The 12,913-nt window shown below is 39.8% G+C and overlaps 1 protein-coding gene across 3 annotated transcripts in view; it reads left to right on the plus strand.

Annotated features, from left to right (window-relative positions):
• The first annotated feature begins 63 nt into the window (after positions 1 to 63).
• Positions 64 to 12,913, plus strand: part of ZNF277 (zinc finger protein 277) — a 141,899-nt gene continuing 129,049 nt past the window's right edge. Inside the window, exon 1 of one of the 3 annotated variants that reach the window (XM_025380883.1) lies at positions 64 to 281. In XM_025380883.1, coding sequence (XP_025236668.1) covers positions 191 to 281 — 91 coding nt within the window. In that variant the 5' untranslated portion in view covers positions 64 to 190. The remainder of the gene's footprint in view (positions 282 to 12,913) is intronic. The other 2 variants (XM_025380885.1, XM_025380884.1) reach the window with 2 other exon arrangements.

Below are 12,913 nucleotides of genomic sequence, written 5' to 3' on the forward strand. Positions count from 1 at the left end.
AAGTGGGAGCGGCAATTGCGGTTCGAGGCGGGGATTCAGTTTTACTAATTACGTCCTATTGGCCCAGAGGGCGGCGTAGGTGTGGAGAAAACGCCGCGTCGACGGGGAGTTCACCTCCAGTCGCATTTCTATTGGTGCCACCCCGCCTCTGCCCCGCCCTGCGGCCCTCCCTTTTCTTCTCTGCCGGGTAATGGCTGCTTCCAAGACCCAGGGGGCTGTCGTCCGAATGGAGGAAGACCGTGATGGGAGCTGCAGCACAGTCGGGGGTGTAGGTTATGGGGGTGAGTACGGTGCCCCGGAGGCGCGGCTGATATGTCTTCCTTTCACTATGACCGGGAGTGCAACGGACCTCTGGTCTGACCCTAGGAGCCCTTTAGCTCTGGGCCGCCTGGGTTCAACGGGGCCCCACGGGTGGTGGCCCAGAGGGATGGGGTGGAGCCGGGGGCGGCTACTTGGTTGGGGCTGCCCGGGGAGGGCGGAGAAAATGCCTTGGAATGGCCTTCCCCTCCGCCGGGGAAGCTCCCTGAGCGTTTGTCTTCTAGTTTGGAGCTCCCAGCTTTGCGCTAGCTGCTGAGTGGGTTTGGTTTAGGTCTGGTTCGCGCGCATGTGTTTATAACTTTGGGATTAGCAGCTCTTTTTTTCCTCACCAGTACACTGCCTCGGTTTGCTTGGTTTGACCTTGCAGATGTGTTTTATTTAGCTTCCGTAGACTTTCCAGTCGCAGACTGGTGGTCAGTGCTATCCACTCTACACATTTGCCCAGTTTGTGAGTGAAGTGTCTTCTGAAGGGAAAGTATCTCACAACCTCCCTGTCGATAGTTAACTGCTCTGGGTGTTCTCCAGATTTGGATGTGGAGCCTGAGACATCTTCCCAGTCTCTGGGTCCTTAGAGAAAGAAAAGTAAAGTGGTAGATAATTCGCACTCGTGGCTTCAAAGAACATTTGAAAAGGGTTATGAAAATCATCACAACTTTGGCTGTACCTGACTTTCAAGTTGTCCTCTGATCCACTGTAGGAATAAAAAACCAAATTTTGAAAGCTGCAGGGGGATTGTGTTTAGGACTCTTTTTCCCTTAGTCTATCCCTCCCCCATTCCCCCCACCCCATTTTTGCCTTGGTGTGTAATTTAGCACAAGTTGTCTTTTTCTGATGAACATGGTTTGGGGCTTAAATATGGTTCTCAGACTGTTGAGACTTTGTTTTTCGGTTTATTTGTTTTTGCTTTCACAGTTAAATTGATATCATCTTAAATATTTACCTCAGCTGCACAGAGATGAAGTGCAGTTTTTTCCCACTTCCCAACTGTGGAACTCCCTACTCTGAAATTATTTTAGTACCCCTACCAAACAAATCTTTGGTAGTCTCCTGAGTTAAATATTGAGTTTAACACCCTAATGGTTTATTATTGGGTTGGTTATATATTGGGCTATCGGATGGTAACAAACTATTAAGGTTTCCTAGATTCTCAAAGTTCCAGAGGGCTACAAGTTTGAGATCAAAAGATACACTCTTTGGTGAATTTATCTCACAGTCTAACTTATTTTAAAAACTGCACTTTGGGAGGCCGAGACGGGCGGATCACGAGGTCAGGAGATCGAGACCATTCTGGCTAACACGGTGAAACCCCGTCTCTACTAAAAAAATACAAAAAACAGGGCGAGGTGGCGGGCGCCTGTAGTCCCAGCTACTCGGGAGGCTGAGGCAGGAGAATGGCGTGAACCCGGGAGGCGGAGCTTGCATCCGGCCACTGCGCTCCAGCCTGGACGACAGAGCGAGACTACGTCTCAAAAAAAAAAAAAAAAAAAAAAAAACTGGCCGGCGCGGTGGCTCAAGCCAGTAATCCCAGCACTTTGGGAGACTGAGGCGGGCGGATCACAAGGTCAGGAATTCGAGACCAGCCTGATCAATATGGTGAAACCCCGTCTCTAATAAAAATACAAAAATTAGCTGGGCATGGTGGCGGACGCCTGTAGTCCCAGCTACTCGGGAGGCTGAGACAGGAGAATCGCTTGAACCCGGGAGGTGGAGGTTACAGTGAGCCGCAATTGCGCCACTGCGTTCCAGCCTGGGAGACACAGCGAGACTCTGTCTCAAAAAAAAAAAAAGGGTATGCCTTTCAAAAATGTAAAGTATTTAAAAGTATTTATTTTTAAATTTTAAACGTTTAAACGTTTTTAAAACATTTCAAACCATTCAGAAGTGTGTGAAGTAAAAAAAATGAAAATTCCTTCACCTCGCAGTACCACTTCCCGAGTATAAAGTGGTAAGAGTTTGGTACCTAATCTTTCCAACATAATCTTTTTTTTTCTTTTAATCCTACAATCCGTATTCTGTTAAACCAACCTATACTTATATGACACCCATCTGTACGGTTTGATTTTTTTTAATAAAAAGGATAAATCTAGGTAAACTAAAAGATCTGCAACCTTCTTTTTTCTTTCAGCAGTCTATCATAGAAACCCTTCCACGTCAGTACATTTGTTTCCTTTTTTTTTTTTAAGGACTGTGCCCATCATATTCCAAAATATGAATGTGCCATGCTTTAGCCATTCCCTTATAAATGAACATGTAGTGGGACTTTAGTTTTTCAGTAATGTTGCAATGAACAGCTTTATGTACATATATTCTTGCCCACTGGGTGTATATTTTGGGGGAAAATTGCTGGATCAAAGGTTATGCAAGTTTAAAATTTTGATAGATGCCAGACTTTACTCTTAAAATATATTCAGCATACATTGCCACCTGTAGTATATGAGTGTTCTTTCCCCCATATTGTCACAAACTTTGAGGAAATAATTAATCCAGGACCAATGTTTCAATGACTAGTGGATTAAGTAACTGATAGAAAGCTTAGTTTTTGGTTCCAGTTTGTTTTCAACAAAAGTGTTGAGTAGTAGCGAATTTGCAGTGTCTATAACATAAAAAAATTTCTCATCCTGGGTGAGAACTACCCAGTATTCTCATTGTCTTGTAGCAGTCAATAGGAGAAATTAATGGTTGATATTTTTATGTCATTCTCATAAAATTGTCATTAAAAATTCTGCTTAGTAGGCCCGACGCGGGTGGATTACGAGGTCAGGAGTTGAAGACCAGCCTGGCCAAGATGGTAAAACCCCGTCTCTACTAAAAATACAAAAAAAAAAAAAAATTCTGCTTAATAACCTATGTATCATTCTGTTACTTTTTCCAAAATCTTTTCAAAGCCAACAAAGTGTGTTATAAATTTTAGGTGTAAATATTTACATTAAAAGTATATTTTTTTGTTAGACAGTGATTTAGGTTATCAAGGATGTCTTGCCCTGTAAAAATCATACACCTTTTGGATGAGTTCATGACCTTTGTAGGGACATGGATGAAGCTGAAAACCATCATTCTGAGCAAACTGTCGCAAGGACAGAAAACCAAACACCGCATGTTCTCACTCATAGATGGGAATTGAACAATGAGAACACTTGGACATAGGATGGGGAACACCACACACCGGGCCCTGTCGTGGGGTTGGGGGATGGGGGAGGGATAGCATTAGGAGAAATACCTAATGTAAATGACGAGTTAATGGGTGCAGCAAACCAATGTGGCACATGTATACATACGTAACAAACCTGCACGTTGTGCACATGTAACCTAGAACTTAAAGTATAATAAAAATAAAATTTAAAAAAGTCTGGCTAACACGGTGAAACCCCGTCTCTACTAAAAATACAAAAAACTAGCAGGGCGAGGTGGCGGGCGCCTGTAGTCCCAGCTACTCGGGAGGCTGAGGCAGGAGAATGACGTAAACCCGGGAGGCGGAGCTTGCAGTGAGCTGAGATCCGGCCACTGCACTCCAGCCTGGGTGACAGAGCGAAAAAAAGTCATACACCTTTTTGACTTCTTGAAAACTGCTTCTTTTAAGAGATTTTCCTCTTGCTCTGATTAAAATGTTAGTCTGTGCGTTTAATACCCTGGGACAGTGAGGCCTAGGAAGACTTTTTATAGAAATCCTTGCAGTTCCTCAAAATCTTTGCTAGTGAGTCAGTGGGTGGGGTGTAGGCAGTTGCAACACTTTCACTGAGACCACTGTGTCGCCAGATTTCTGTGGCTCCATCCTTCTCCAAGAAGGTCCCCAAATTGACGAGGTCAAGTCTCTTTTGTGCTTGTTTTTGTTTTGTTTTTTGTTTTTTGTTTTGAGACAGAGTCTTGCTCTGTAACCCAAGCTGGAGTGGAGTGGCCTGATTTTGGCTCACTGCAACGTCCGCCTCCCTGGTTCAAGTGATTCTCCTGCCACAGCCTCCCCAGTAGCTGGGATTATGGGCGGTTGCCACCATGCCCAGCTAGTTTTTATATTTTTAGTAGAGACGGGGTTTTGCCATGTTGGCCAGGCTGGTCTCGAACTCCTAACCGCAGGTGATCCACCTGCCTCGGCCTCCCAAAGTGCTGAGATTACAGGCGTGAGCTACCATGCCCAGCCGACTAGGTCAAGGGTTAAAGGACACTGCTTTACATACATTTGAAGAGTAACCAGGGTTTCAATTTGTCTCCTAAAATTAAGAACAGATAATAAATAGATTCAGCATCCCTCACGTGGTGTTACTGGCATTTATTCCTTTGCTGTTTTTAGTTAAAAGTCAGCAAGATAGCACAATTTAATGATAATCCATTTAGGAGGCTTTTGTGACTGAGGCTATATCTTCTGACAGTATTAATCTGTATCTCCATATTGTAATATTCTGTCAAAGTCAACTTTTTTCCCTCCGAATGCATGTTTAGTAGTTGATGATTTGGGTAATGCTTGGGTTCTGGAGACCATATTATCTGATGATTTTGGTAATGTTTATCTTCTAGAGAACTTACTATCTCATGTGTGATGTCTCTGGAAGAAAGGGGGAAGGGTAGCAGGTGATGTAAACTCCTCATTCTTGTATTTCCTATTTTAATAAATGGCATCAAGTCTAAGCTAGAAACCTAGGAAGCATCCTTGATTCTTAACTCACCTTCAGGTACTGAATTTGATCAGTTAGCAAGCCTTATTTTTCTGTGCCTGAAGTATCTTTTGAACCTGTTCCCTCTATTCATTGCTACAGCCACTATTCTAATTCCATTAGTAACCCTCACCATTACTGCTGAATTACCTACCTGCATCTCCCATACCCCAGAAAGTGCTCTTGAGAACCAGTTGTATGTGTGTTTGTCAGCCTGATTCTGTTCTTGGCTTATTGTTAATGTTTAATAAATGTTTGACCAGAATGGCATTCTAGCCTGGACGATTGCAAAACCTTCCTGTTGATCTCGCTGACTCTTGACTTTACCTCCTTCAATCCACATTGTAAAACAAATATATTCATGGATCTCCACTTTAAAGCTTCAGTGTAATTCTGCTACATGTATAATTAGGTCCAAATTCTCTGTGTGGCATTTAAGATTCTAATTTACTTGTCTAGCCTCATCTTCAGTCACCCTGCTTCCTTTGCCATATCTCCATTATCCATTTACCATGTCACACTGTAGTTATTTTTTGGCAACTTTGTCTACCCCAGTGGACAGTGAACTTCTTGAGGTCAAGACTTGTCTTATTTCACTTTTGTACATCCAGTGTTTATCAAAGCTGCATACGGTAAACATTGTGTAACAGTCTAATGTTAGAATATGCTTGAAATTTATTCAAGGCATTTAGATTGGCAACTATTTTAAGCAGAGGAACTGAAATAGAATAAAAAACTAAGTAGATGTTTTATACTTGTGAAAGGTATGCATACCAACTAAAATGCAAAATATCAGGAAGATATTCTGTCAAGGTGATCATAGTTCGCATTTAAGGATAGTTTTTCAGTTTTTTAAAATGAAGTTTTAATGTTGTTTAAATAATAATTACATTTTTTAAAAGAATACTTTAGATCTGGCCTTTATAACTTTAAGCCTGTAACTGAATGACCTACCACAAGGACCTTGAATTCTGTCTTTCATTATCTATATGGCTGTTACCAGTTTTCTACAGGCTGTCATTCTATTTCTATAAACCATTAAGTACAGTCTCATATATTTGACATGACAGTGGAAAGAGGACTAGACCTTATTTTGGCAAAACTGTATTTAAATTCCAATTCTGACATTTAATAGCTGTGTAACAGGTTTATTATATGTGCTGCCACATTTATGGAAATATCCATATATACCTGTCTTGCAGTTATTGTGATTATTTCATATTTATATATTTATGAAAGTGCAGCATATTTCCTGTTTTAAAGTCAGACCTCAGTAAGTATTAGTTGCTTTCATTATAAAGATATGCCTAATTATAAAAATATGCCTATCAAGAACTGCCTGCTCTTTGAGACTGCATTCACTTAGGAAGCAATCTAAATTGTGGAGTAACCCTGGGGAAGCTTAGGAATGTGTTGGTGATAACTGCTTATGCTGTCAATGCTTTCCTGGAATTTGGGGGTTGTCAGAGTGTCTGTCAGTGCTACATACTAGTATTACAACTATGTGCTCTGCAAGCCTTTATATTATCTTCTGTATCTTTTCTCACTTCTATACAGTGCTACTCTACTCACACCCAGCTCCCCACCCCCATACATGCACTGACACTCAAAGTCATCAAGAAACTCAAGTAGCATTGTATACTGGGATTGCCTTGTGAGGTATAGGCCGAGGGATGTCAGAGAAGATAAGAATTATAGAAACTACTCTTGTAGGTCTTGTTTGGTGATATGGTTTGGCTGTGTCCCCACCCAAATCTCATCTTGAATTCCTATGTGTTGTGGGAGGGACCCGGTGGGAGATAATTGAATCACAGAGGCAGGTCTTTCCCATGCTGTTCTTGTGATAGTGAACAAGTCTCATGAGAGCTGATGGTTTTAAAAAGAAGAGTTTTCCTGTACAAGCTCTCTCTTTGCTGCTATCCATGTGAAACATGACTTGCTCTTCCCTGCATTCCGTCATGATCATGAGGCTTCCCCAGCCACGTGAAGCTCTAAGTCCAATTAAACCTCTTTCTTTTGTAAATTGCCCAGTCTCAGGTATGTCTTTATCAGCAGCATGAAAACAGACTAATATATTTGGTATAAGGTTCTGAAGAGGCCTTCTTTAAAGCATTCTTTTATTTTCCTATGACAAATCAATGGGACCCAACTTGTAGGATATTTAGAGAAGAGCTCTTATTAAAAGGGATATTATAATAATGATGATGCATATGATATCTAACATTTTTTTGAGCCCTAACTGCCAGATACTGTTTCAAATGCTTTTATAGGTATTGTCTCATTTCATCTTCACAGCAACCCCTAGGTAGTCATATTATGCTTTTTATTTACAAATGAGGAAACTGATGAAAAGAGTAGCTTGCCCAAGGTCACACAATAACTGAAAAAAGACTTTTATCCTATGCACAGTTGTCATGATGTCTCATAGTAACTAAATTCCATTGAATGAGGTCTGAAACAGACTTTTCTCACACATAAATATGCTCTAAAGCCAATGTTACTTTAGAAAGGCAGTATGGAATAGTGAAAACATTTTAAAATCAAGTCAACTTAGGATCAGATTCTGGTAAACCTCTGAACTTCAGTTTCTCTTCTGTAAAATGAGTAATACTGTAGCTATATTGCTGGGATGTGGAAGTGATTAGGTGAGATGATATAATAGTCTGGTCTTCAATTGAGACTGTTATTTCAGTCATAGGTATAGGCACATCTTTGGCATATGTGCCAGAAGTGATACAAGTGATTTTAATATGTCTTTTGCACTTGAAGAGCAGTTTATTATTGAGGGATTTGATGGGTCAGATACTGAATTACATTCACTTATTGTGTTGACCTTGACCTTCCCATTCATGCAAAATTATGCCCTTTACAACACACACTCTTACACTTACATTTGGAAAAACTATAAAGAGGATGTCGATCAGATTCATATAATAGAAATCATACTCACTTCTAAATATAAATCACGAGTATATAGAAACAAGCAGTGTGCATAAACTGCTATCTCCAGTGATTAAATCTTTAAATGTTTCTATTAGCTCTTCTTAGAGAATTTTGCCACAAACTTAAGGTTCAGTTTTGACTTATTTGATAAACTTCTCAGACGCTGAATGAGTTGGCATTTCATTGACAGTACCTTAAAGACTTGCTACCTCATGCTGAAACAAGTATGTTCAACTGACTGACTTGACCTAAAGGTGAGCAGGGCAGCTTTTTTCGGAAGTGGTGATAGATTTGACTGATCAGTCTTCTGTTTTTCTTTACATCTCACTGATCATCTTTGTGACTAGTGGCATTTATCTGCAACATAGGCAGCTGGGGTTGGATGATATCTTTGGCTGTAGGAACCAAGTAAAGTTTTCTAGAGCTAAACAGGATTTAAACGTTTGCTTCATGGGGTGAAAGGAGGATGGGAAAGAGGGAGTCAACAATTGACAAGTGGTAAAATATTTAAAGTTTTATAGGATAATGTGGGATACTATTAAGCTTTCTCCATGAGTAGAATATTTAAAATAATCAATGTACAGTATTGAATCAGTAAAATGTATAGAAGGAAAAACTGGAATAAGAGTCAGAAGACCTGGATTCTGAATGTGAATTTGTAGCTTTTTAGCAATGTGAACTTGGGAAAAATCCTTTAACCTCTCTGAGCTTCAGTTTCATCAGGAAAAAAAAAAATGATATTGATATTATTGGGAGGTTTGGTGAGGGCAGTGTACATTAAAGTACTCTATTAATCTTGAGGCACTATGAAAATATAGGAACAAATAATGCTACTGATAAAGGTCTGTCTCAAGAGGCAGTAGCGGGTACAAGTCCAAACTTTAGACTTGGATAAACTGGAGTCAAAAGGAGCTGTCAGCTAAAAGCTGTATGACCTTGAGCAAGTAATAGGACCTTGTTATTACTGTTATGGCTGCTGCTGCTGCTACTACTACTACTACTACTACAAAAGCTTGGATGTAACTTTAAAATGATTACAAACTAATGAAAGAATATTAAAGCTGGAATCAAGACAAATCCCACATTATACAATATATAAACTCTGTAAGGACAGGAACTGTTAAATATACCTTTAACCTCATCCTCTGGGACAGTGTCATGTTGTGATGGCATTTGGTGGTGTTTGGCAACTGTGAATCAGCCCCTTGCTGGGTTCTATATGGGATACAAATGAAGAACCCCTAGCCTTATCCATGTGGACATCTCAGTGTAATTGGTGGGCTCTGCATCCCTGTCTCACCAGAGCTAATCAGAGAGTCCCTTCTAATTCCATATAGCACTGTGGGAAGAAGTAGATACTTTCGAATCTGTGATATGCATGCCTTGCCAGAGGCGCTGAACACACTAAAGCTTTTACATGTGTTTATTTTTAAAAGAAAGGAAATTCTTGTTTTGCCTCCTTGTTTCTCTAATACTGTCCTCATTTCATGTTTTTTCTTAACTGAAAGAAGAACTCTCCCCTCCCCCCAAGTAATCACAGAGGCTCTGCCTTTAAAAAACTTTTTTTAGTGCTTTTATCCAAATAGAGAGATTTGTGGGGTTTTTTTTACTAGTAAAGACCTCAGAATTGTAATTGTGGTTATTTATTTAACACAGTCTTCTGTTATGTAATAAGCTTCTATTCACCAGTAATAGCCAATTAGAAAAGAAAATATCCTGTACCCGCTAATCGTAATTACCATTATAAAGCAATTAATAGCAGGAACTGTTGCTGAACTGTAACATAACATCAATCAAGCTGTCTTTGCCAAGGCACCATACAACTGATTTTCTCAAATGAAGGAGGGGAGGGGAAGGAAAGGAAGGTGAGAGTCTGCAGGCTTATTTGAATTTCTTTCAAGCCAGTTTATGAATGACTTTTGAATGCCTTTTAAATATGCACCCACTCATGAAGGAAAGTAATGCTAATAATGTACTGGGACATTGAGCTATTTTTCCAGCAGCAGTGGTCATAGTACAGTTTTGCAAAAAGCTCACTGGACAAGGAATCAAAAGAACTAGTTTTTTTGTTTGTTTGTTTGTTTTTTAGACAGGGTCTCACTCTTTTGCCCAGGCTGGAGTGCAGTGGCATGATCTCAGCTCACTACAACCTCTGCCTCCCGGGCTCAAGCCATCCTCCCACCTCAGCCTCCTGAGTAGCTGACACTATAGGTGTATGCCACCATGCTTGGCTAATTTTTGTGTTTTTTGTAGAGATGGGGTTTCACCATGTTGCCAAGGCTGGTCTCGAATTTCTGAGCTCAGTGATCCGCCCGCCTCAGCCTCATAAAGCGCTAGGATTTTAATCTCACTTCTCCTTCTGACTGACTGTGATTTTAGAGAAATCATTAGCACTTCTGGTTAAGATTTCCTGGTTTGTAAATGAGGGAATGAGATTATGTTAGCATCCTTTCAACTCCATCTTCCAAATATCAGTAAAAGAAAGAGGAAGTAGGTTTATAGCTAGGGAGCCCACATAATTCAATCCTAGCGTCTGTAAAAAGAAAATGAAAAATCTGGATATGTTCTGAAGAATTAGTTGCACATGTGTGTATTATTGATCAGGTGTATCAGGTTAGAAAATTGGCTGAGAACCACTGCAGTAGATGTCTTCTTGGATCCTTTACTCTGAGACAATATAGATTGATTATTAGGATGCATCCTATCTCATTCTCCTTTGCATTTGTAATGAACAGTACAAATCTGAAAGAGCTGTTGATAGAACTGAGGCTTTATTCATTCAAAAATTTTATTCAACATCTGCTATGTGCAAACTTCTTTATTCTGAATGCTGTAGAATACAAAGATGAGAATAACATTGGTCTTGCCATCAAGGATCTTATGACCTAAGAGGGAGGATATAAGAAGTACATATTACAAGGCAGAAAGTGCTGGGGAACATTAGAGCGATATACACAGAGTTTTGCAAAAAAGAGATTATTCTCAACAGGTGGTACTGGGCCTTGACGTTTAATAATATTTGGACATGCAGAAACAAGGAAAAAGAGTTACAGGCCTATACAATGGGAGGGAGCAATAGAAAAACTAAGGGCATATACAAGAAGTATGAAGTCAATTCATTTTGCCTAGAGAAAATAAGTAAATGGCAGCAATGGAAAAGAGGTTTGGAAATGTAAATTGAAAGTAGATCATACTGTCTCAGATGTTAGAACTTGATTATGCAGACTGAAACGGCCTTTGCAAAAATTATAACAAAATTATTGCAGTGAGAGATGTCTGACGTAACCGACTCCATCTTGCTTCTAACCTCCAAGCTGCCCATGTTCATTCCTGGATGTGGGCTGAACTAACTTTGGGAGGAGCTTAGTTTATAGTTTAACTTTGAAACAATGATGATAACAGCCCTTTCCCAAAACAAACCCCCTTCTTGCCTGGCAAGTAGACTGCATTTTGCAGGACTAGCTAACCATCAGATTAAAAATTGTGGTTTAGGAGTTATGCAGCTAGAGGCCACAAGTTTCTAAACCTCCTCAATTGTTCCTAAGGATAACATCACTATTGTAAAACCTAAGATTAGTGCTTGAGATATTTTCCAGACCCTGCACTCAGTGGGTCAGCTGGCACCACCGTATCAATAAACTGGCTCATCTGGTCTTGTGGCCACCACCCAGAAACTGACTTAGCACAAGAAGACAAGTTCGACTCCCTGTGATTTCATCTCTGACCTGACCAATCAGCTCTTACCACTTTCCGACTCCCTATCTACCAAATTATCCTTAAAAATTCCGATCCCCAGATTTGGGGAGATTGATTTGAGTAATAATAAAACTCCGGTCTCCTGTACAGCTGACTCTGCATGAATTAAACTCTTTCTCCCTTTCAGTTCCGCTGTCTTGATAAATCGACTCTGGGCAGCGGGCAAAATGAACCTATTGGGTCTTGAAAGTTTGAAGAAAAGGAATGACAAGATCAAAGTTTAATCAGGTAACAATATACTGGAGAGGGAAAGTTAAGTCAGGAGCCCTTGCCAAAGCAAGCAATAATGAAGAACCACACTAGACTTCAGTAACTTGCCCATGTTTTTTGTTTTGTATTTTAGAATTTTTTAATTGACAACTAAAAGTATGTATTACGTACAGCATGATGTTTTGGTATATGTATCAATATATACCGTGGAACAGCTAAAATAAGCTAATTAACCTTGCATACTTACCATTTTTTTGTGGTGAGAACATTTAAGATCTACTCGTAGCAATTTTCAAGTATACAGTACAGTGTTATTAATAATAGTTACCATGTTGTACAGCAGATCTCCTGAACTTTTTCCTGACTGAAATTTTGTATCTTTCAACCAACATCTCTCCAATCTTCCCCTCCCGCTAGCCCCTGGTACCTATCATCATTCATTGTACTCTCTGCTTCTATGAATGTGACCATTTTAGATTTCACATACAAATGAGATCGCCCAGTATGTATCTTTTTCTGTCTGTCTTATTTAACTTCGCATTTTCCAGGTTCATTCATGTTATCACAAATGGCAGGATTTCCTTCTCTTATAAGGCTGAATGATATTGTATTGTGTATATATATGCACCATATTTTCTTTATCTGTTCATCCACTGATGGACACTTAGCTTGATTCTGTGTCTTGGCTATTGTGAATAATGCTGCAATGAACATGGGAGTGCAGATATCTCATAGGCACACTGATTTCATTTCCTTCAGATATGTACCCAGAATTAGATTCATTGAATCATATGGTAATTCTATGTTTACTTTTTTGAGGAACCTCCATGCTGTTTTCCATAATGGCTGTATTACTTTACATTCCCACCAACAGTGTACAGAGTTGCCTTTTCTCCACGCTCTCTCCAATGCTTATTTCTTGTCTTTTTGGTAATAGTCATCCTAACGGGGGATATCTCTTTGTGATTTTAATTTGCATTTCTCTAATGATTAGTGACGTCGAATATTTCTTTATATACCTGTTAGCTTTTTCCTTTAGTTGC

The sequence above is a fragment of the Theropithecus gelada genome, chromosome 3 (assembly GCF_003255815.1).
Source record: "Theropithecus gelada isolate Dixy chromosome 3, Tgel_1.0, whole genome shotgun sequence".
NCBI classification, from domain to species: domain Eukaryota; kingdom Metazoa; phylum Chordata; class Mammalia; order Primates; family Cercopithecidae; genus Theropithecus; species Theropithecus gelada.